This window comes from Lontra canadensis, unplaced genomic scaffold, assembly GCF_010015895.1.
Source record: "Lontra canadensis isolate GAN:19392208 unplaced genomic scaffold, GSC_riverotter_1.0 scaffold76, whole genome shotgun sequence".
Lineage (NCBI taxonomy): Eukaryota > Metazoa > Chordata > Mammalia > Carnivora > Mustelidae > Lontra > Lontra canadensis.
In genome coordinates this window covers 9,698,453-9,723,383 of record NW_022631070.1, presented here as the reverse complement: position 1 = coordinate 9,723,383, position 24,931 = coordinate 9,698,453, and the positions used below count along the sequence as shown (strand labels likewise).

Sequence of the window (24,931 nt, the reverse complement as noted above, 5' to 3'; positions counted from 1 at the left end):
GAAACCCGTAAGATCCAGCACTCCCACTTCTAGATGTTTACCTGAAGAAAACAAAAATACCGATTTGAAAAAAAGTATCCGCACCGGATGTCCCCTGCAACATTATTTACAGAAGCCAAGACACGGAAGCCACCGCAGCGTGTGCTGCTGTATAAAGCGTGACGCAACCTCACTTGGTCATAAGTGAGACCAGGAAGGCCAGCTGCCCGGGACGACACAGGCAGAGCTGCCGGGCTCTTGGCGGAAGGAGACCCGTCGGACAGACACCCGACGATCTCACTTCTGCGCGGAATTTAAAAACGAACAAATGAGCCAAGCTCGTGGAACAAATCTGGTGGCTGTGGCGGGGGGCTGGGAAACCGGGTGAACTGTTTTTTTAGTTTTAAGATTTTTTACGTGTGTGTGAGAGAGAGAAAGAGCAAGCACAGAAGCAGGGGGAGCCGCAGACAGAGGGGAAGCAGGCTCCCCACTGAGAAGGAAGGCCAGTGCGGCGCTCGATCCTGGGACCCGGGGATCATGACCTGAGCCGAAGGCAGAGGCTTAACCGACTGAGCCACCAGGCTCCCCGGTTTATAGCGTAAATAAACTGAATTTATAGACAAAACAAACTGCCGGTTGAGCCAACGAGACTGCTGTTAGACGTCTGCCCTTCAGTCGCGCGTGTCCAGGACCGTGAAGTGCAGGACGGGCCGCGCGTCTGGTGGTGGTCGGGCTCGTCGCGGGCTGCGGCGGCGCCTGCGGCCTCTCCAAGGAGCAGCACCCAGCACCCTGTGGCCAAGGCCTGCAGGGCTTCTCCGGACACGAGACGGACGTCCACGCCAGTGAAAAGCAGCAAACGTGGAGCAGGAAGCACAGACTTGGAGTCTTCTCCACCATCCGAGTGTGGCCTCTGTCAAAGGACTTTAAAACACCACGGGACAAACGCTTGCTCCGCTCCGACAAGGGGGTCGTGAGGAAGGAGCGGGCGGGGCAGGGCAGCCCTGCGGGGCAGCCGCCGCACCCTCAGCGCAGAGGCCTGCACCGAGCTGCGTCTGACGGCCGGACACGTGCCCGCGACAGCTGGCCCACAAACGCTGGCCCAAATATATCACGCAGTCAACTGAGTCACGGTCCCCAGGTGGGAAACGGTTAAGCAGATGCTACAAGAACTCACGGCCTGACGTAAACATTCAAACGACTGTCCATTATTTAGAACAGAACTTCATGGAAGTTAAAAGCAATCAAAGTGAAGCCCCAGCACTCCCCAGTAATGAACAGCGATAAACATACTTACTAACTGTCCACCTCTACTCTGCCATCCCCAGAGAACAGCCTCTTCTGCCGCTGGCAGCCGGTACGGGGGCTTCTCCAGCCAGAACAGAGCGGCCTCCACGGCCGGCGGCCTCCCGGGCAGACACGCGCTGGGCCCCTGCTCCTCTTCCAAGGCCTCGTTCCCGACGGCGCGACCCCACGCGCAGCCCTCTGGGTGCTCCTGGCAGCCATCGGCCAGTCCCCCAGAAGACGTCGCACTTGCAAACGCTCCCACTGGGTAACAGGCGGGCTCATTCAGAGACGGGGAGCACCACGGCCCTGGGGAGCTGGGCAGGTCCCCTCCTGCAGGACTCGCAGGTGTATGTACAGCGTCTCCTGTGAGGGGGACGACACGGGCCCTGCCGTGGGGCGCTATTCCTGCACTGTCCCCTGCGGTGACGGGAACCACCTGCGGCACCTCGTGAGGGGGGTCGGTGCATCCGCCCACTCGGGCCACACGGGAACATGCCTCGAGGGTCTCCCCCAGTTCCAGGTCTCGGACAGTCACCTGTGGACTTCCCACAAAGTCCACTCCGCCGTTCCACGCAGGGCCGCTGGGCACGGGTCCGGCACGGCGTTGCCCGACGTGGCGTGCGTGTGTGCTCACCCGGCACACGTGGATGCTGTCCCTCGCCCCCCGACCTGCTGTTGCCCGCGTGCTCATCCCCGTCGCGCCACCCCCTAAGGCATCCGCGCGCTCCTCAGCAGAGTCTGAGCAAACCTGCTGCAGTCCTGCTTCTTCACGGCTGTGAGCAGAGTCCGCCTCTCCTGCCTGTGACCTCTGCTCGCCCGGACTCGAACCCTGGCTCAGAGGCGGTGCGCGACCCGGGCCCTCCCGTCTGCAGGCACTCAGGGCTCCGGCCGCGCCACCCTCCCGCGTGCAGCGGCTGCTGCCACCAGGTGGCGCCGTGGAGTCCGCGGGCCCGCTGGCCGCCCCGCGGGGGGCTGCGCCCGTCTCCCAGCAGGAGGTGGTTTCCGAGTCTGACTTCACATCTCCTCTGTCATCCTCACGGGTCTCTCTCGGACTGGCCTTCAGTGACTCTTTTCGGGCACCTCCTGACCCTGGCCGGTCGCTCACTGTGCTCTTCACACACACCTCATCTTCCGTTTTGACACACGGGCCCGTTTCACGTTCTTCTGGGCCGGCGAAAGCAAACACAGAGGAGATAAAGCTACCCTGAAAACAGCCGGAGCCGTCAAGAGACTTGCCATCTGGGGGCACTTCCTGGGAGCTTCCGAGTTCTGGGGTGCCCGTTGTGGGGAACACCCCTTCCGTGCCCGTCTTGCACGGCGCAGCAGTTACACTGCAGATCTGTGCTTGGGCTGGGCTGACCCCAAGGTCTGCGCACAGGTCTGCCACCTGATGTGAAGGTCTCCATTCGAAAGCCCTCTGTCCATGACCCTCTTCTTCAAAAATGCTCATTTTATCCTTATCTGGGTAAGATGAACTCCTTTCAGATTGCAAAGACAAGTGTGCTTTGTTCACAGGCTGGATGCTTCCAGGTCTCAGGCTGCAGACGCCGGGCTGCTGCCCCCCGGCCATGGCTGGTGTCAGCAGGCGGGCTGGTCCAGCATCACCGGGTCCGTTAGAGGCTACTTCTCGGAAACTGGCATGAACTGGAAGACGCTGGTTTCTAAGGCTCAGGCAAGGGACACAGCTTTCCCGGATCGGATGAATCCTATCTAGACTCTGGGGAAGGAGACTACCTTCTGGCCTGCTAACATCAAAGCGGAAGTAATCACTGTCTTTCAGTGGTCTCAAAGAATTATCTTCTCTTTCCTTTTCAGAGTTTAAGCTCTGGCCTACGCTCGCTGCTACAGCTCCAGAGTCACCATTTCTCTCCGTTTCTGAAGGGTGGGTTAGTGAATCAACGCGCGAGTCACCCGTGGGGCTTACCTGTTCTAGACTACAGTTCTCACTTCCTTCAGGGAGGGCACACACACGTCCCGGCGAGCTAGTGCCCACGTTACGGTTAAGTGCAGGGAGTGCGCCCGCATTACATACTGCGCTGCTTTCTGTGCAGTCTCGGGGGAACCCAGGGCAAGCGAGAGCCCTTAAAGACACAGTCATTAGTTCCAAACCGGGTTTGGTATTTTCCTTAAAAACCTCCTTCCTTTCATTCGGGCTGGGCATGCCCCGTGGGGACCGCTCTTCCTGCAGGGCAGCTAACTGTCCTGGGCCTTGGGCAGCCTTCCCCGGCGGCCGGGCCCCTCTGCGAAGTCCCTCAGAGGTGACAGCTGAGCGACTGTCTTCCCCAGCAGCTGCACCACACACGGGGGCACACAGCTCCTCAGCGAGGCCCAGGCCGTCAGGATCTACAACACAGATACTGTACAACTCGCTCTCTCCCCAAGCCCCATGTGCCTGGTGACCACCGCAAACAGGGTGTCTGCCCGTCACCCCCCTGCCAGACCTGTCTGAAGAGCTACTGTCACTTGGGAGCTGAACGTTTACCGCCCTGTCGTGCTCAGTGAGGGCGTTTATGCGAGCGGCTGGGGGATGACCGAGACGGCCCCCTACGTGGGCGCCTCCCTGCACGCCCTGGCCGGAAGACAGAGCCTCGTCACCTTTGGGACAAACGTCTTCAGAGACACCCCGTTCCCCGACAGAGCTCACGCGGCGAGTGACCGAGACACGGCCACAACCGTGCTCAAGAGCAATGGCTTCTGAATTCGTCTCTCTCTCCTCGAAGCTTTCAGACCGAGGCAGGAACTGGGGCACGGGAGGGGACACAGAGTCCGACGACAGCCTCAGCCGCAGCCCCCGCGGGGGCCCCGGGCTCGCGGAAGCCCTCACCCACAGAGCGGCTCCGGCAGCCGCCCGGCCGCCGCCTCCATGTCGGACACCGGGCAGCCCCTCACCTTCAAGGGTATCAAATAATGAAGACAAAGCTTTACTTATCTGGTGCCCCGACTCCGCCTCCTCCACAGACTCCGGCAACAGGCCAGCTTTTTCGCTGTCCCTGTCACTGCTTCCTTCTTTGCTGAAGCAACAACCCATGTTCGAAAGTTGAAAAGCTCACGCAGCCACGCCTGCCGTGCTCGGAGGTGCCTCCCAAGTGCATCTCGCGCTAACTTGCTGTGACTTCTGACGAGAGGCCGACACCCAGACACCAAAAATAACCCCTTGCACAGCAGTCACATGTCCCTGCCACTCAAATCCAAAACCCGAACTACCACAGGCCCCGGTGAGCAGCCGTCCTCCGCCACACACTAGAGACCAAACGCCACGTGGAATCCAAAGCCTCAGAAGAAGAATACAAAATTTTCGTAGTATTTTTCCTATTCTCATAAATTCAATTAAAAAAAAATCCCTACAATTGTTATCCCAGCCAGAACAAGACATTCCAGACTGCTGCGTTTTCCACGCTGTTTCCGCATTCTCTGAATTGCATGCCATGGGATGACGGCAACCCAAGGGTTAGCGTGTTTGTTCCCCAAGGAGAAACGACAACAAAGACATGTTCTTTCGAGTGTACAGGCAGCGGGAGCTGCAGCTCACTCCCGGCTCTGAGAACCAAGACCGCAGGTACAGAGGGGTACCTGCGAGGCGTGACACCACAACGGCGTCCACAAGGGACACACACGGCAGTGTTCATGGTGAACGGTGCACAGTCGGGATTTGCTCTCAAACACCCCAGCAAGTCAAGAAGGAAATACATTAAAAGTGTGTGTGTATAGGGAAGGAAGAGATAAAATACCAGTAGCAAAATGGAGGGGGAAGGGAGGGCTTTTCAAGGTCACGATGGGCACATCAGGTTTACTTTATTATTTTCACTTGCACAGATGTCTATAAATTCTCACTAAGACAAAGGAAAAAGCAAATGAGAGAAAAAAAGAAAATCAACACCCACCAGGCCAACAGCACGAAGTCCCTTGAAAGTTCCCAAAACCCTTCCTAGTCCAGGTTATGGTCCAGGTGTGAGGCTCGGTTTATGCTGACTACATGCATAAGCTTTGGAATATCATCTCATCTGTGTTAGGAGCTTTCTGATTTGTAAAGCGGGGCCAAAACAGCTGTTTTAAAGACTTGGCATGAGGACAGTAAGTAAAATACTCAGATCAGAACCTGAATACCCCTCTGAAGTCCTCGCACTCTGGCGCCAGGCCAGCTCTAGAGCCGCCTCCTACTGTCATGCCTCCCTCCTCACCTTCTCTAGTCCATCCACGGAACCCAACCAAACAACCCCAGCACGGCCTGCGTTTGCCGATCTGTCATGACTTCTAGCCATGCTTTCCCAATGGCACCAACCTTTGTAAGATCATCCCCCCAACTAGGCAGGACGACCATCTCCCAACCCCACACGCTGGTCCCTCTTTATGCCTCTAGGAAAGCATGCGAACAGCAAGTCTCAGCACTGGTCCCATCAACTACCTCAAACTGGGGTCTGTACTGGCCTCGGAATCTGCATGTGCTCTAAAAGGATTAAAAGGCGCAAACACAGGAACACCTGGGTGGCTCAGTCCCTTGAACATCCACCTTCTGATTTCAGCTCAGGTCATAATTTCAGGGTCATGAGATCGAGCGCCGTGTCAGGCTCCGTGCTCAGCGTGGAATCTGCTTGTCCCTCTCCCTCTGCTTCTCCCCACACTCGTGCACACTCTCTCACTCTCAAGTAAATAATTTAATTTAAAAAGATGTAAACACAAAATCTTAAAGACATGCCCACATTTGTACATAAGTTGAGGAGCACGGCGGCACTATGCTACAATACTTTAACTGACCTGCTATGTTGAGAAAAGAGTTGGATTTAAAATGTCCCAGCATCAGGGGCAGCTGGGTGGCTCAGTTTGGCTCAGGTCATGATCCTGGGGTCATAGGATCGAGCCCCGCGTCAGGCTCCCTGCTCAGCAGGGAGCCTGCTTCTCCCTCTCCCTCTGCCTGCCTCTCTACCTACTTGTGCCCTCTATCTCTCTGTAAAATAAATAAATAAAATATTAAAAAAAAAAAAAAGTGTCCCAAACTCACTCATGCCTGGTGAGGGCCAAGCGATACCAGGTATGCCATAGAAACACACCAGCAAAGTCATGGGCAAGTTGTGCATGTGGCGTTCAGCAGCTCAGGCTGAAGAAACCCTGGGAAACTACTAACACAAGTATCTGGCAATGCAGCTTTAGTTCCAATAAAACATCACCTGCCAGACTAAATGAATGTCATTAATTTGCATTTTATTGGTTTGGGCAATCAAGTTTTGTATTTCTGTAAAAGTTACATCCAGTAAGAGTTTATCAGTAGTTCCCTATTATTAGAAAAACAATTTAATAACAGCTTAGAAAACGTTCTCATTTAAAATGTTATAAAAAATCAAGGAAAATGGGGAACTAAGTATCTCCAAGCTTTCATTCCCCTCAGAAATATCAAGAAAACAACGAAAAGGGGTGCCTGGGTGGCTCAGTCAGTTAAGCAACTACCTTCAGTTCAGGTCATGATCCCAGAGTCCTGGAATCGAGTCCTGAGTCAGGCTCCCTGTTCAGCGAGAAATCTGTTTCTCCCTCCACCCCTCCCCCTTGCTTGTGCTCTCTCACTCTCTCATATTTTATAAAAATATAAAATCTTTAAAAATTGAAAAAAATTTCAGTTTAAAGTGTGAAAAAAAAAAAAGAGGGGCGCCTGGGTGGCTCGGTTAAAGCCTCTGCCTTCAGCTCAGGTCATGATCCCAGAGTCCTGGGATCGAGCCCCGCATCAGGCTCTCTGCTCAGCAGGGAGCCTGCTTCTCCCCTCTCTCTCTGCCTGCTTGTGATCTCTGTCAAATAAATAATTAAAATCTTTAAAAAGAAAAAAAAGATAAAGTAAATAAAGGACTGTCTGAAGCCCACAAAAGCTAGGGCGAAACTCTGGGAAATCAGGGAAATCAATAGCAGTCACATATATGGGAAATTTCAAAAGCCACACCCAGGCAAGAGAGACGCTCAGAACAGTCCTGGGAAGACCTGAGGCTTTCACCGTGGATTGATCCGCAAGTCTCCGAGCACACTGAGCTAGTCAGTGAGGGGCTGTTTCAGAAGAGCCAGTCTATGAACACTAGAAAGGGTAGTTGTAGCCTCTCTCCTGTTTCCTTCGGGGAGGAAGGTGTCTGGACTGTCTGTCTGAGTGCCCGGCATTAACAGAAATCTCTGTCAAAACATTTGCTAACACCAGCTAAAAGCACAAAGACTTCAATGAACACACATATGACAAGGGACAGTCTTTACAAAAATAATCTGGGAAAGCCTCAAAACAGTAAGACATTACACACATAAAATCAAATGCCCAGTTCTCGGCAACAAAAATCACAAGGCAAACCAAGACACAGGAAAACACAACTCACTCAAAGGAACAAAATTCACTACCCCCGAGAAAGCTCAGAGATGGGACTTACTCCACAAAGACTTAAAACAACATTTTTAAATGTCCTCAAAGAACAAGGGAAAAACATGGACAAGGAACTAACGTTAACCAGTAAAATGATATATGAACAAAATGAAAATGACAATACCAACAAAGAGTCAGGTATTTATAGAAAGAACCAAAAGGAAATATTCTGGAGCTGAACAGCAGTATAGTTACTGAAGAAAAATTCACTAGAAGGTTTTCAACAGCAGACTTGGGTAGTCAGAAGAATCTGCAAATTTAAACAGGGGACAAATGAAATTATCTAGAGGAGTAAAACAAAAAACAAAAAAAACAAACCAGAGAAAAGTGAACAGAGCCTGAAGGACTTACAGGACATCATCTATGTCCCCTGTGGACCAACACACTCATCGTGGGAGCCCCCACAAAGGAAGGGCAAGAGAGACTATTTGAAGAAACGGTAGCCCAAAACTTCCCAATTTTGACACAAATTTACAAGTCCACAATCTCAACAAACTTCAAGTAGGATAAACACAGAGACCCACACCAAGACACATTACAATCAAACTGTTGAAAAGCAAAGCAATCTTGAAAGCAGCAAGAAAAAAGCCACCTGTAAGGTGCAAGAGCTCTTCAGTAGGCGTATCAGCCAGTTTATCACCAGAAACCTTACAGACGAGGAAGGCAGGAGCAGGTATCGTTAAAGCACTGAAAGAAACAACTGTCCGCTGAGAATTCCTTATCCAGCAAAACTGTCCTTCAAAACTGAAGAAGAAACTAAAACATTCTCAGATAAACAAAAGTTGAAGTAGTTTGTTAACACCGGGTCTGCCCAGGAAGAAAGGCTGAAGGAGTCCTCCAGGCTGAAAGGAAACATAGGACACGGTAACACAGAGCCGCGTGAAGACGCAAAGCTCTCTGACAAAGTGAGTGCATGGACAGTTACAAAAGTCAGTATTATTATCTGATTTACTGCTCCATTTTTTATTTGCTACAGATTTAAAAGGCAAATGCATAAAAAAAAATAAGTCTATGTTATTGGGCATGAAGCGATAAAGATGTAATTTGTGACATGAGTAACATGAGGAGGAGAATTTTACAAGAGAACAGTTTTTGTGTGTTATTAAAGTAGGATGAAAAATTAGGCAGTTATACCTTCTGGATATTATACGTAATTCCTCTGGTAACCAGATGTATGTATGATTAGATAAAGGTAAGTTTTAGAATAAACAACTAAACTATCAATTTTCAATTTAGGTGAAGTATGCCTTGCAAAGACATGTCAATGAAGCCCACTACACAGTTCCTGCCCTTTTGGGTCTTAAAACTGCTGAGAGAAAACTAAGACATTTGAAACATTTTTTTTTTAATGATTTTATCACTTGATAGATAGAGCGAGCCGGAGAGCACAAGCAGAGCGAATGGCAGAGGGAGAAGCAGGCTCCGGCCCAGCAGGGAGCCCGATGCGGGGCTCCATCCCAGGACCCTGGGGTCACGAGCGGAGCCAAAAGGCGAGGCTTAACCAGCTGAGCCCCCCAGGAGCCCCACTTGAAACCTTTTTTAAAAATAATACAGAACATAACTTCTTAAATAAATTTTAATCAAATTATAAAAGCAGTACAGGTGATTAGAAAAGGATGAATCAATGAAAAGTTAAAGCCAAGGATGCCACTGCGGGACATAAACGTCTGCCAAGATAAGCAAAAAATTACAGAGGGAAAAAAAGGGATTAGAGTTGATTTTATTCCAAGTAGTAACTCAGTTACTTTTCAATTATATATCCCAAATCCATATTTACATAGTTTTAATGGTCTTTTCTATATAATAAATTTATAAAGTAGTAAGTAATAAAACCTCTCTCTATTTATTTCAAACTTAAACTCATCAGACTCCAACCTCTCCGCTGGGGTCCAACTGGGCCCACTGCCCCCCCCCCCCCCCCCCTTGCTTGAGTTTCCACCAGCTGGATTTCCCCTCCACAAACCTTTCCTTCTCCAGTTTCTTCCATCTCATAATAAATGAAACCACTATCCATCAAGCTGTCCCACTACCCCTGATTTATTTCTCCCTCACTCCAATCCAATCCACCACTTGGTGTGGTTAAACCCACCTCCAGAATAATCTGAAATCCGTTCATTCCTAGTCCGATCCCCCATCACCACTTCTAACCTCCACTCCTTAACAGTTTCCCATTTGCCTTCTTTGCTCACTACAATCTATCACGTATAGAAACATACCGAAGCCAAAGTCATCTTCCTAAAATACAAGTCATGTATTCTCCACCTAAAATCCTCACGACTTTATCCCAAGTTAACTCATCCACTCAGAGGTCAGTCTAGTAGGTTTTTGTTTGGGGTATTATTTTCTACTTGTTTCTTTTTTTAAATGAAATAACAGATACCAGAGAGGAGGTACATCTCACCTTGAGTTTGGACTCTGAAGCCGGGTTGCCTGGGTTCAAATCATGGTTCTCCCACTCTACAGGTAAGTAATCTTGGGAAAATTACTTAAGCCTCTCTGGGTCTCAACTTCATGAGCTAAAGATCAATTTTTTTGATGCTCACTGATTGGCTGGGGTTGTAAAGAATTACTATTCAGTAAGGTTTCAGTGGGGGGGGGGGCTGTACAATAGATAGGATTAATATTACCAGGGGATAAATGCAAAGTTGCTCCTGAATTATTCTGACATTTATTTGGGCACCACTACGGCAATTCTCCTCTCACCATGTCCAGCCGGAGGAAGGCTGAACCAAGAGACCGCTTCCCGAATCGGCCTGCCAGACCCTCTCACTCAGCCACCACAACACCGACAACCACGCCCACACACTCGGGTGCACCGTGATGACGCCAGCTAGAAACTGTTCAAAGCCATGATGTTTATAACAGCAGGAAAGAAAGAAAAACAATATAAATGCCCCCAAACCAATGGCTAAAGAACCAGAGCACTACAACATAAAGAAAATACCATAATGGCAAGGACAAGGAGATACATAGACGAAATCATGCCATGTGGGAAAAGATGAGGGGAAATATACGTATGCTGATTACAACTCCATAAAAATGTGGTATCCTTTCATTTTCTGTAAAGATGCTTAAGTTTGTTGTAAATAAAGCTTTGTTCTAAGCCCAGATATCTCCCAGGGCACCTTGAGCTCTACTATTTAATGATCCTATGAAAACCTAAGTGTGCAACACCCTGTTAACACTGGCAAATAGTACATCCACATTTTACAAAACTTTGCATCACAGGCGGGATGTGCCCAAGGGCCACCAGAGATGCAAAAGATCAAGGCCGAAGCAAGAACTTGCCATCAAGGGTCTCTTACAGGGCATTAGCTCTTAAAAGTGACAGAGCACATACAGGCGGTACTAGTTGCCAATTTTTTCTGTACAAAAGTGAAATTCTACATTCTGGCTCAAGTGTTTCAATTCTTTCCTAGACAGGTCTTGTCTCAATATTTATGCATAAATTAATAAAACAGGCAAAAAAAAAAAACAAAAAAAAACCAAAGAATCCAAAATTTAGTTTTATCCTTACAATAAGTTTTAAAAAGATTATCTGAATATTATGTTGGACCGTAAATCAACCATGGGGAGGAAGAAGATTGGTCTTAAAAAGATTTTTTTTAATGATTTCTGTATAATTTTCTTTTTAGATTACTAAAGGTCTTGTACTGGGATCTTAAACTACTTAAAATATTATAAAATTCATTTTAAAAAATCAATGTAAAATACAATATACAAAAAAAAAGTACATATACAATAACAACAATGAAATAATAATAGTTTGGAGGGAATCTTTCATTTTTAAAAATTCTACCTTAATGGGGGCGCCTGGTTGGCTCAGTGTGTTAAGCTGCTGCTTTCAATTCAGGTCATGATATCAGGGTCCTGGGATCGAGCCCCGCATCGGGCTCTCTGCTTGGCAGGGAGCCTGCTTCCTCCTCTCTCTCTGCCTGCCTCTCTGCCTACTTGTGATCTCTGTCCAATAAATAAATAAAATCTTTTAAAAAAAAAATCCTACCTTATTAAAAGGATCAGCAATCCAATCCCTCCTTCAGATGCTACATGAACTGCTTGCAATGTGGACAAAATTTACTCTAAGTTTTCTAAGATTACTTTAGAAGTTTTTATTTTTTAAACTGTGCCAGGTTTGTAAGATCACTTAGAAGATGCCAAGCTAAGTCTGGAGTGGCCCTAAATGCACCTGACATATGCGTATGCACATAATGTAAAGACAGAGTTGAACAGCAGTGCATCTCCATTTGCTTATTCATTCATTAACCACAGCCAAAACGTGAAGCTGATTTTCTTAGTAAAAGCCTACTATGACTTGTGTACTTTAAAGAACACAGACTTTCAAAATGTAGCTCTAATCATACGTAGCCCACAGATTACCAGTGGATCACTAAGAACACCGAGAAGAGTATTTGAGACTAAATGAACACGCCGCACACCCATCTGTAGACCTAGACATGCAGCACACACAGAAGCCAGAGGAGGACACAAAGTACTGGCCACTTACAACAACCCACATGGGGTTCCCCCACCACCAGACCCTCTTTGTTGGGAAACATCAGCATGTTCTAATTTTGTTACAATACATAGGCTGTGAATTACCTGACTCAAAGCTGGGATGGAGCTTGTCTGAGGAGTGGTCTGGGATATGGGACCATTCATCTGTAAAATTGAAAACATCAAACACACCATCATTACAATGGAAAGCAGTATTTTCAAACCACAGTAGTTTAGCAAAAACAAAACTCCCTAAGAAAAATACATTTTTACATGACAAACCAATAATATTCAGAAAGATGTAGGAGCCTAGAAAGTTAAAATATTTTAAAATTCTAACTGACCACTGTAAGCCAAATTCTTTGTAGTTTCAATGGGGAAAATTAATTAAAAATCTGCTTTGCTTGATATGGTAAAATCTTAAAAGCAGTCAAAATTTATTTTACAGTCCTAGTTAATTCTTTAAATACCTACCAGTAGAACAGGTGTAATGTTATTACAGTATTTATAAATCACTGCATTTTTCTTGGTGATTTCGGCTCCGAAAGCTTTTCAGTGTCTAGAGATACGTGTTTTCTCTCTCACCCACTACTGCTTCCTCTGCTACTAAGCTCCGCATAAACTTATTCAGAATATAACACCCATACTTCGGTTGTAAGATCTGCCAGAGTTACTACTCTGACTTACTTATTAAATCCAACACAGCCTCTGCGAGGAGGAGAGGAGAGCGAGGCACCAGGCCAATTCTGGCCTCGACCCACACTCACCAGATGAGCGCTGTCCTTCCCTTCCTGGACTCGCTGGCCCTGCGGTTCAGCCACGACCTTAGTGTCCTGATCAGAAGTCATGAGCTGTTTACTCTGTGGCTGCCCTGGGAGAAGCTGAATGGCGACCGTAGAATGCTGTGAAGCAACAGGAGACAACACATCAGTAACCTGAAGTACAGAATACAACGGATGCTCAAAATTAAGTTACTAGGAAGTCTTAAAATTCTCGGGTTTTCCAGGGCATGTGTTTATCCCTCTGGAGTCTAAGCGGCTTATTTACCCATTTACTTTAAATTTGGGCTCACGCCCAGCATGGAGCCCAGCTCAGGGCTCGAACTCATGACCCTGAGATCAAGAGCCCAGGAGAGATTAAGAGCCAGCCACCCAACGGACTGAGCCACCCAGGCGCCTCTGCAGTCTGGGTAGTTTAAAAAAATCTACCCACAGGGCGCCTGGGTGGCTCCAGAGGTTACGTGTCTGCCTTCAACGCAGGTCGTGATCTCAGGGTCCTGGGATTGAGCCGTATGAGCCTTCCTGCTCAGCAGGGGCGCCTGCTTCTCCCTCTCCCACTGCTCGTGCGCACATTCTCTCCCTCTCTCTTTCTCTGTATTAAACAAATAAAATCTTAAAAAAAAAAAAAAAAGGAATCTGCCCATAATTCAACCCAAGAATATACTAAGACTAGAAATCACGTGTTAACATACAAACCCACTCATACTCAGAAATCCATTTTCTTAAAAACAGAGAATAATAAAATAGGACTCTAATTCATGATTTGATGAATCCCAAATTTACATGTATCATTTTGACTGGCCCCATTAGTTTATTTTGTTCCAGAACAAGAGTTTTAAAGAGAAATAAACAATAATTAGTTAAAAAGGAATCCCTTCAAAATCCTGACCCACACAAACCGAAAACCACCTCAAGACAGCAGGACTGGGGCATGTGGGCGGCTCGGTGGTTAAGCCTCTGCCTTTAGCTCCAGTCATGATCCCACGGTCCTGGGATCGAGCCCCGCTGTTGCAAAGCAGACTTTCCAAAGCACTGATTCGCCTCAACAGTTAGAGACTGAGCTTCCAACAAGAGTCTCATCTGATTTTCCCAAACAGCGTAAATAATAACTCTTTTACAACAACAATACTCATTACTGCGTACGATCAGCTTACGAACCAGGGTTCTCAGACACCCGGGGCTGACCTCTGGTGTTTCCCTCTTTCTGCAGCGCGGCGCTGCCTCAGAGCACCACTAGGACTGGCTTCAATCCAGGTTCCTCTCAGGCTGTCCTGAAACACAGCAGCCACAGGCCAGATACAGAGATTTAAAAAGCGGGCTACTTCTGTCTCGCAAGGTAACCAGGCAGGTTCTTCGTTTCTACGACGGTGCTCCCGTCTCTCAATAATCCGCTTAGGATACATTCCCAAAACGCTCGTGGATGAAACCATCTGAAGATCGGCGGTAATCTCTTCCAACGGACAACGCTACCATCAGGCACGAAAGCACAAAATCACTTCTGTGCTGACAGGTTTGGCAATATAAACTGCAGGAAGCGAAGACACGCCTGAAACATCAGTTTCATGGAGGTCAATGTCCTCCAAAGTCAGGGTGTGAGACGTTAAACTCTAAGAGTTTGCAACACGTGAAACTATCACAGAAACGAACATCAAAGGGCGCCTGGGTGACTCGAGGGGCGACTGCCTTCAGCTCCTGCCATGATCCTGGGCTCCCTGCTCTGCTGGACAACTACTTCTCTCTCTCCCTCCACTCCTCCCCCTACTGGTACTCTTTCTCTCCCTCTCTCTCTCAAATAAATAAAACCAAAAGAAAGAAAAAGAGAAAGGAAGGGACGGACAGACGGACAGATGGACATCGACTCTCCCCAAACACCGGAAAATGAAGTCATGGGATGCTAACTAGATGTCACAGAAGGTGTTGTAAACACTTTACCACTATGAACTCCTCGATTTGTAAGATTCTCAGCGAAAAAAAATGTTTGGTTAAAAACAAGGTAAGACAGCCAAAAGGGGGAAATTCAACTGTAAGAATCCTTTATTACAACTACTACCTATATTTTTTCAGTCAGAGACTCTGTGCCTCCTGATAGAACCGGCAGCAAGGCCAGGAAGTGGTCTTGCAAAACAAACAACCAACAGTACGCACACGCCCAGGATGGTCTCATTACCGACTCACTGCTCCTTACTTGCAAACCCACTACAACAGTGCCCCTGCGGATCCCTACGATGCGGAATACTCGGACAAGTAGCCTGGCTTCCTCAACACCAACGACACACGATGCACGTACTGGCCAAACCTGGCTTTACTTGGTTTGTGTGGCTTTATTCAATTCAAACAAATGACAATCAGGGAAGCAGTACCGATGGGATATTTGATGGTATCAAAAAATTACTATATTTTCTAAGATGTGAGAATGATGCTATGGTTATCTTTAATTAAAAAAAAAAACAGGCCTTACAGAGTTGCATACTGAAATATTTACAGGGTCAGTAATATGATGTCTGGAATTTTCCTCAAAACAACATGTGGACAGAGAGGTGGGAGTTCGTATTTGTTCCCATTGGAAGAGGGATATGGGGGTTCACGATTCGATCCAGTCTGCTTGTACATGCTTGAAAATGTTCCATGACAAAAGGCTTAAAAGGTAGCACGGCAGTGTCCTAGCACAACAGACACAGCCAACCTGGTCCATCCCAGGCCTCCTGTCCACAAACAAATACTCCTGACGTCACGCCACAAGATCTCTTAATTACTGATCTAACATGCACTGTTTTTCTAAGTCCTACACCTGAAAAGACCTTACTGATCTCCACCTTGTTTAAGCAGCACAAAAGGTACAAAGCATTAAAATCAGACTTTATCAAATGTCTGAATCTAAAATAAAGACAGAGAACGATGATGCAACACTGACAATAGTTCAATAAATAACAAAACCATCTATTCATCACTCATTCAAGAGCCCAAAACCACCCTGAGACTTAAACCATTTAAACTACTGCTTCCAGGAATGGCGAAGAGCAGGTCTCCAGGATTTAAAGAGAAAGGGGTGGGGGGGGGGGTAGATTTATCACCAAAACAAAGCATTTGCCAGCATAAGACCTAGGAATTTGAAAACCTGAGTGTTCAGAGGCAGCCTTCACAAAGCCTTCCTGAGCTGAACAAAAGGGCTTACTTCCCTGGTTTGATATCATCTCTGAAAGTAAAAAGGCAGAGATGAAATCAAAGGGCCTCCTTCCTGTCCTGTGGTCTCTATGCAGTTGGACATTTTTAATTTCACCTGTCAAAGCTATACCTAAAAGTTTAATCAGTCTTATTAAACACTTGGGAGAGGATGGACGTCTCGGATCTGTTCCTAAAGAATCCTTTTCCCATGTACCAGAGATGTCTGTTTCATAACGAAACATTCATTAAGGTCTCGGGGGTCCCATCTAGGACCTCCCACGGCATTCACTTGTCTCTTCCACCTGTGACAACTCCTCAGGCTTTCCTCATCTTGTCCACACTTTCCAAGAGCGCCGGTGACTGCTTCTGTCACACCAACCTGGGCCACACTCACTATGACAGCAAGGAAGCCAGGCACAGAAGCAACAGGAAAGGAAGGGAAGGGAAGGGAAGGGCAGGGCTGGGCTCTCACAGCCACAGAAGGACAGAGCCTGGAAAGAACGAACAGGTAACAAACGTGTCCAAATCCACACACCACGCCGGTCACCTCTGGGGGTTCTCAGGATACCAAGTCATCTCTCTGAAGCTTTCTACAGGCCAGCAGTCATCGGCCTGCTGTTCCTGCGTGACGCCTGCAACGCAGCCACGCAGCTGGTCAGGGCAAACGGCTCTCCGTACAGGAGCCCCAACTAATAAACACTGAGAGACCAAATTGGAAAATGAAACTGTTTTTAAGAGCTAATGAAATAAAAAAGCAATAACCACTGATGTCTGCTCAAGCCCGGGGCAGAGCTGATGGAGAACTTCACAACGGCTGGATGAGAGGGGACACTCGAACAACTTTTCCGTCCTGTCAGGAAAGTGGAACGACCAGGTGTCACATTCTTCCTGATGTGAAGAGCGAGCACCATTTATCAGTCATTCTTCCCAAAAAAAAAAAAAAAAAGAAAAAAAACCTGTAGTTAATCAAACCTCTAGACCAGACTCCCAGTGTAAAGGAAATTCTGGGACAATACATGTTTAATCACATCCACACAAAGCCATTAGCTAAATCCAAAATGTGGGGCATTCTAGAAGACAGATGACCTCATTTCTGCTGCACACTTAAGACATGGAAAAACGGGAGGGATTTTTTATTGCCACAAAATACAAAAGCTTTAACCAAAATAACCTTATGTAATGTGAGAACTGTATCTGGATTGAAATAAATTAACTTTAGAATGACACTTTTGACAGGAAAAACTGACTGTTGCCTAGGTAACAAAGTGTATTATCGAATGATTATTGATTCCACTGGGCACAATCCAAGTGCCGTGTCTGTTCAAAGGTCTTATCTGGGAGATATATAAACTGAAAGACTACAGATGACATTACATACCCAGAATTTGCTTTAAAATACGCTAATAATTTTTTTGGTAAATTTAAGAAACAAAAATACAAGACTGCAGCAAGTGGCTGGCAGTTGAAGACAGATGGGCACACAGAGGGCTGCTCTGCTACCCACCCTCTCTACTTCTGTGGTTAAAAATTCCCACAATAGGGGCGCCTGGGTGGCTCAGTGGGTTAAAGCCTCTGCCTTCCGCTCAGGTCCTGATCCCAGGGTCCTGGGATCGAGCCCCACATCGGGCTCTCTGCTCAGCGGGGAGCCTGCTTCCTCCTCTCTCTCTGCCTGCCTCTCTGCCAACTTGTGATCTCTCTCTCTCTCTCTATGTCAAATAAATAAATAAATAAATAAATATCTTTTTTTTTAAATCCCACAATAAAAAGTAAAAAGAAAAATTTGACTAGAATATAGTATCAACAACTATCTAAAACTTCACATGCTTGCTATTATTTGAAATCTGTGCTGGGGTGCCTGGGTGGCTCAGTGAGTTAAGCTTCTGACTTTGGCTTGGGTCATGATCCCAGGGTCCTGGGATCGAGCCCTGCATTGGGCTCTCTCCTCGGCGGGAAGCCTGCTTCCTCCGCTCTCTCTCTGCCTACCTCTCTGTCTACTTGTGATCTCTGTGAAATAAATAAAATCTTTAAAAAAAGTCTGTGCTAATGAAATACTATAAAAATAACTAAACTATTTCACAAACCATGTTCACAGCAGCTTTAGCAAGAAACAAAAAAATAATTATAGAAAAGCAGAAACTATTTAAAATATTCAGAGGTTACATTAAGTTTAAAAAGCAGGGTATCAGACTGCGGATAGGAGAATTACAGCTATGTTCTAAAATTCACATAACTAACCGTGAATATTTACAAGTATATACATTAGGATGGGGCTCAGGTGGTTAAGCGTTTGCCTTGGGCTCAGGTCATGATCCCAGGGTCCTGGGACAGAGTCCCACAACAGGCTCCCCGCACAGCGGGCACTCTGCTTCTCCCTCTGCCACTCCCCTACTCATCAATCTAATCTAATCTCCCCCCCCCAATCTAAGAATAAGCAAAATCTTAAAAAAAAAAAAAAAGGAAAATGCAAAACAAATATGAACTAGTTGTTTAAAAAAAAAGGGTAGTTTTTTATTTTGTTTCATTTCTGTAGTCTCAATTTTTTGAATACCTTATTGTTTCATAACCACACACACTTCAGAAAACTCATCGGGCTTGCTGGCGGCATGTTTGCCAAGCGAGCACACAACCCAGAGTCCCATGCACTTTTCCTATAGAAAGGAGGAAGCCCTGATCCAGCAGAAAAGCATCCAACTGCCTTCCCAGTGAGCTGTCAATACAGATTAATAAAACTGCCAAATGGGTGTCACAGCATTTTTCTTTTGAAAATGCATAACTCAGTCCTGTTCTCTAAGACAGAGGGTCACGAAGGGTGGCCTGGGCCTGTCAGGGGACCCAGAGACCTTCCCAGGGCCTGCAGGTCATATGAATTGGCACAACAATGCCAAGATGCCACACATGCTCTCCTCGTAAACTGTCATGGGGTTCTGGTGCAGTTACAGAGAATGGCCAAGGTTATATGAAAAGACTATTAAAAGATTCCTCACTTTTCAAACTATGGATTTGTGTAAGGTCAGATTTCCTTCTCATTCTTCAACCAAAATAACATATCGCTAACATATCAAATGCAGAAACAGAGAAGCGACCTGAGAGTCTTTTAGACATTGAAGAGATTTATAAAAATATAGAACAATGTCTTTCTCATCAAATTATTTTTTGTTTTTGAAAAGACTGTTACCTTTTATCATAACCACTGTTATTTATATTACATGTAATGGCTTTGTTATTACTCTCAAAGAAAAATCTTTTTATATTTGAGTCTTAATTTTTAATACAAAGATAAGCCCTACAGACTAAATTCTTAAAGATCTGCAATAATGTTTCAAAGTGCAAAGAAGTCCCAAGACCACAAAGTTTGAGAACCACCAACAGACGACAAAACTAGTCCTGATGTACAGATGCCTGGTGTTCACGGAGAGGAGACACCGTATGTTCACAGACGGGAAGACGTGGTATTCTGATGGCAACAGTCCCCACATCTAAAGGGTCAACCCAATCCCTATCAAAATCCCCCCTGCCCTTTCTGCAGAAATTAATGAGCTGATCCTAAAATTCCTATGGAAATCCAAGGGACCCAGAATAGCCAAATAATCTTGCAAAGGGAAAGACTCACACTTCCTAATTTCAAAACTTACTACAAAACTATAGCAATTAAGACAGTGTGGTACTGGCATAAGGAGAGACACACAGATCAACAGACAGAACTGAGAGTCCAGAAATAGACCCCGTTAATTCTCAAATGGGTGCCAAGACCTTTCAATGGGGGAAGAAAGCTCTTCTCAACAAACGGTGCTGGGACAACTGGTATCCATGTGCAGCAGAACGAAGGCGGACTCTGTCCAACTCTGTGCATAAAAATTAATTAAAAATGGATCCAACACCTAAATATGGGCACCTGGGAGGTTCAGTGGGTAGAGCACGTAACTCTTGATGGCAGGGCTGTGAGTTCAAGCACCACGTTGGGTACAGAGATTACTAAAAAGTAAAATAAACTTAAAAAAAAAAAAAAAACCCCACCTAAATGTAAGAGCTAGAACTCCAACAGTCAGAAGAAAATGTAGGAGTAAATCTTCATGGCCTGCATCAGGCCATGTCTTCTTAGACAGGACACCAAAAGCACAGGTACCAGAAGAAAAAAATCCACTGGTCTTCATCAAAATTAAAAACTTTTGGGCTTCAAAGCACAGCACCAGCAAAGTGAAAAGATAACCCAGAGACTGGAAAAGAGTATTTGCAAATTACATACTTCGTAAAGGTATGTGTATATATACAGAGCAAGAGAGGGAAGCGCGTGTTCCTAGAACTCAATTCTAAGAGACAAGTAAGTAAAAGGCAGAGTCTGAGCTGACATTTTCCCAAAGACATACAAATGGCCAATAAGCACATGAAAAGATGCTCAACTTCGTTAGTCATTAGCGAAATGCAAACCAAAACACGAAATGCCACTTCAAACTCACTGGAACGGATATAATCAAAAGACAAACAACAAGTGTCAGCAAGGACAGGAAGAAGTGGCATCGCGGCGCACTGCCTGGGAACGGGCGGCCGCACGGCCCCTCTGGGAAACGGCTGCAGACGCTGAACACAAGCTATGTTCACACAAGCTATGTATGACCGAGCAATCCCACACCCAGATACACACCCAAGAGGACAGAAAGCTCCTATCATCACCAAAAATTGCACATGAGTACTCATCGCAACGTATCAGCCAGAAAGTGGAAGTAACTGAAATAACAATTAGAGGTCGAGATCCTTATTTTCGTCCATGTGCTTGGCATGCCTCAAACAATGAGAACCACTGCTGAAGAACTTGATAATTTCTAAAACAATCAAAATAAAGATCTCATTCTCTTAAACATGATTTTTTCCCCCTGCTTACAAGACGGTGGTGTGTAAACATAGATGATTTGTCTGCATATTAGAAATCCAAAAAGGAAAGAATGAGCATTTGGATCTCTGTTATGCAATAATTCCTCAAAGTGCTTTACAGGTCACTGAATCGACTTCAATTCTCTTAGTAAGGTCTCCTGCCCACTTAGCGGACTGGGAAAATGAGTTCAGGGATGATGACTCGGTAGAGGTCACACAGCGAGCCCATCCACAGACACATCTAGTCTCTGCTCTGCCACTCTCTGTGCCCACACAGGAGTTCAGCAGGGCAGGCCCCCTCCCCCCGCCCACCCACGCCAGTGGGCGTCCCCACCGTGACACGACCTCCAGCACCCGCAGCTTCCGTAGCCGGTCTCCATGCCTTCCTCCCTTCTCTGGGAACAGGCCATAGCGCACCGGTGCACAGATGATTGAAGAAAGCATTTAAAAACAAGCACTTTTTAAAAAACCAACATGGTGCCTAAATAGAAGCCAAATATTTCATCTCTTTATACGACGACAAGCTGATTCAATGCCAAAAGAAAAACTCGCGTTGAGAGACAATTTGTTGCACCTTCCCGGGAAGTTTTCACGTATACAGAAAATTTTTCATCAGTTGACCTTGAAATGCAAACATTTCATATGAGATGAGATTCTACTATATGAGGACCAGATATAAGACCTCTTTTCTCGATCGAAAAACATTCTTCGGAAGCCAAGAGTCTCTACTTCCCCAGGTCGCGCTCCAGTCTCTCCACTCACCGGGGCAGTCAACACTTCACACGCTCTACTCTGGCCTGGGCCGCTCCTCCCTCTTTGAGGGCTTCCTTCCCATTCCTCTCTCCCTCCTCCACTCACGCAAAGCCTTTCCGGATCTTCCGGGCACTGACCAGATCTGTGCTTCTCCCCTACTATCCCGACCCTCTTAAAGGAACCCAGGTGTTTCATGTCCTTACATACAGGGTACGGGAGGAGTATGTATCCCAGCAATGGTTGCTACCGTTGACCCCCGAGAGAGTCCTTCTGTCAGTAACACCCGTATACAGGTGGCTTAGCTGCAGTGCTGTCTCCACACCCTGCTTCCATGCCGCAACCACAAAATGAGGGAGAGGTCAAGTCAGCTAAGGCACCTTCCACCTCCAGACCTCTAGAACTAAAACACCTTGGGGAAAACAGAAATGGTCAAAGAAGCTAAATCAAATCATTCCAGTACAATCAGAGCATCTGCAGCTCTGGAAGGACATGTGTTAAAGAAGAGCACCTTTCTTCTAGGAACTCCATTTGCACACCTCTAAATGGAGGCGTAAGAAAATGAAATACTGCCACAGGAGTTAGGGTCCCTCGTGCTCTCGCCTAATGCCGCGGGCCACACTACCCGGTTTATCCCGCGGCTCGGCGGCCGTCTGCATCGCGTGTTCCTGTCTTAGGACGGGTTAGTCTGCGTACCTTCCACAGCACCTTACAAAGATCAGATATTCAACGGACTCTGCAGGCTTGAAGAGTGGGAACGTCCACGGAGCAACAGACAGCGGTCTCCAGGAGAGCGAGTTCTCAGACGCACTATCTCCACGACAGCCCGTTCTCCCCACAGAGCTTCTTCCCCGTAACTGGCGGCACGCAAAGACACAAACAAATGAAAGAAAGGAATCCAACCTTAGTAAGTGGTTGTTCAATTACACATTTAAACTGGCTCCCTGTAGGGAAACAGTCCTGAACAGATGCTGTCAGTAAGCTTCCAGATTAATTTTTTAAATTTCCTTTTACACATGTACACCTGTGCTTCTACTGAAAGAGCCGGCAGTGGGAAAAGGTAACTTATTTTTTACAGTTCGATCTGATTCTGCTCCTAGAGAGGGCATGGAATCAGACACAAGACACACTTATTTCTCCAGCAAATAGGACTGGAAAAGTACCCACATGAGAAGTAAACCCCCAAAGTTACATTTAAAAATTTTCCCACTAACAGCTTTTTAGAATTTCTTTAGAAACTACGCACACACACTCAGAAAGGTCCCTTCTAGTTTTAAGAATAAGCTGGTTGGTGGCAGGACGCCTGAGTGGGTCAGTCGGTGAAGTATCCACACTCGGTTTGCGCTCAGATCACGATCTCAGGGCTGCGAGATGAAGCCCTGCATCGGGCTCCCCGCTGGGCATGGAATCTGCTTAAGATTCTTTCTCTCCCGAGCTGCCTGGGGGCGGCTCAGTAGGTTAAGCCTCTGCCTTCGGCTCAGGTCATGATCTCAGGGTCCTGGGATCACCCCGCATGGGGCTCTCTGCTCAGCGGGGAGCCTGCTTCCCACTCTCCGCCTGCCTCTCTGCCGACTTGTGATCTCTGTCAAATGAATAAATAAAATCTTTAAAAAAAGATTCTTCCTCTTCCTCTCTCTCTGCCTCTCCACGCACTACCTCAAAAGAAAAAAAAAATTGATGCATGACGTTATCTCACTCTGGAGAGATCAATTATTTCAAAAAAGATTGTCTTAGATGGAATTCTTATGAAAATATAGCACAAAACAAAGGGAGAGTTTAGGTCACTCATTAACCCTCTGGTTACAACCATTTTTGACAAACTTCAAACTACCAGTCTAATACTTGGTCATAAGGAAGCCTAAATAAAATATTATTTGAAACAAGTGAAACAAATATGAACACTAAAAAGTCCTATCTCTTACTCTGCGTGTGACTGTGATGGTTATTTTGTAAAAGAGGGCACAAAGCTGGGGTAGGCGATCATATCCCTAGATACAGCGCCTTTCTGCCCTCAAACTCTATCTTTTCCTCTGACCATGAGTCACTTCTCTTCCAGGAGAAGACCATCTCCTGAAACAGATACACATCTTTTCACCCAAGAGAAGCAGATGGAAGGAGCATCGACCACATTAGGCCTAGCTACATAGGGCACGAGCTCAGGTGGTCCACACGCCTGCCTGAAGGCAGCAAGTGCAAGGCCAGACCAAACCGGCGGCCTCCACGGACACGATGCAGCCTGTCTACTCCGTGCCGCCCAAAATGAAAGGAGTAAAATACAGGAAGAACTGTTTTCCACAAAGTGCAATCCCATAGTTGAAAAGGTAACTGCCCTTGGGGCGCCTGGGTGGCTCAGTGGGTTAAGCCGCTGCCTTCGGCTCAGGTCATGATCTCAGGGTCCTGGGATTGAGCCCTGCATCGGGCTCTCTGCTCAGCAGGGAGCCTGCTTCCCTTCCTCTCTCTCTGCCTTCCTCTCTGCCTACTTGTGATCTCTGTCAAATAAACAAATAAAATCTTTAAAAAAAGAAAAAAAAAAAAGAAAAGGTAACTGCCCTGAATCCAGCCTGTTTAGAATGTACTCTGACCTCCATTTGTCTATCATCATTTCCCCATTAAGAACCACTTCCCATATTGTAAACCATAAGCCCGGGCCAGCCGGAGCTGCCACAGTGGCAGGCCAGACGGACAGCCCGCTGAACCCCCCTCAGTCCCAGGATCACGGCCACCCAGGCACTTTCGGGCCAAGGGGCACCTCCACCTCTGCCATCTCTTTCCTCTGCTGCACACAACCTCCGGATTGCAAGCCAAGTGTGTCTAGTGCCCAGGGGAGGAAAAACGGCCTACTGCTGGCATTCCATCTGTATTATCACCTTATGCACAAAGAGCAGAACTGCCTCATTCAATCTCTTTCAGAATTTATTTTTACCCCAGGGAACTGCATTACGTGTGGCTCTCCCTTGTTTGATGACGCAGTTTTGTTAACTTCATTTTGAACGTGGCACCATTTTCTTGAGATAATCCACACTCTCCCTAAAAATCTTCACTTTCTCTCATTTAATTTGAACACAAGAAATGCTGACGGCTTAAAGTAGTATCAGTGTACAGCTGCGCCAAGGAAAGGTCAGAATCAACACCACAAAAAAAGTCTTTCAAGAGACCCCGAAGTCCTCTTCAAAAAAAAAAAAACCAAGGCTCCGGATAGGACCTTGCTTCCACCCTTTTTAGAGGAAAGGTCTCCATG

General features: G+C 46.7%; 1 protein-coding gene across 5 annotated transcripts in view; it reads right to left on the bottom strand.

The window, feature by feature from the left end:
• LARP4B (La ribonucleoprotein 4B) overlaps positions 1-24,931 on the bottom strand; it is an 88,404-nt gene that overhangs the window by 48,431 nt on the left and 15,042 nt on the right. For 3 of the 5 annotated variants that reach the window (XM_032881689.1, XM_032881691.1, XM_032881688.1), the window contains exons 2-3: positions 12,904-13,038; positions 12,242-12,301 (exon numbers count right to left, since the gene is read on the bottom strand). In XM_032881689.1, coding sequence (XP_032737580.1) covers positions 12,242-12,301; positions 12,904-12,984 — 141 coding nt within the window. In that variant the 5' untranslated portion in view covers positions 12,985-13,038. Of the gene's footprint in view, positions 1-1,273; positions 4,324-12,241; positions 12,302-12,903; positions 13,039-21,903; positions 21,922-24,931 lie in introns of those variants that run through there. The other 2 variants (XM_032881690.1, XM_032881687.1) reach the window with 2 other exon arrangements.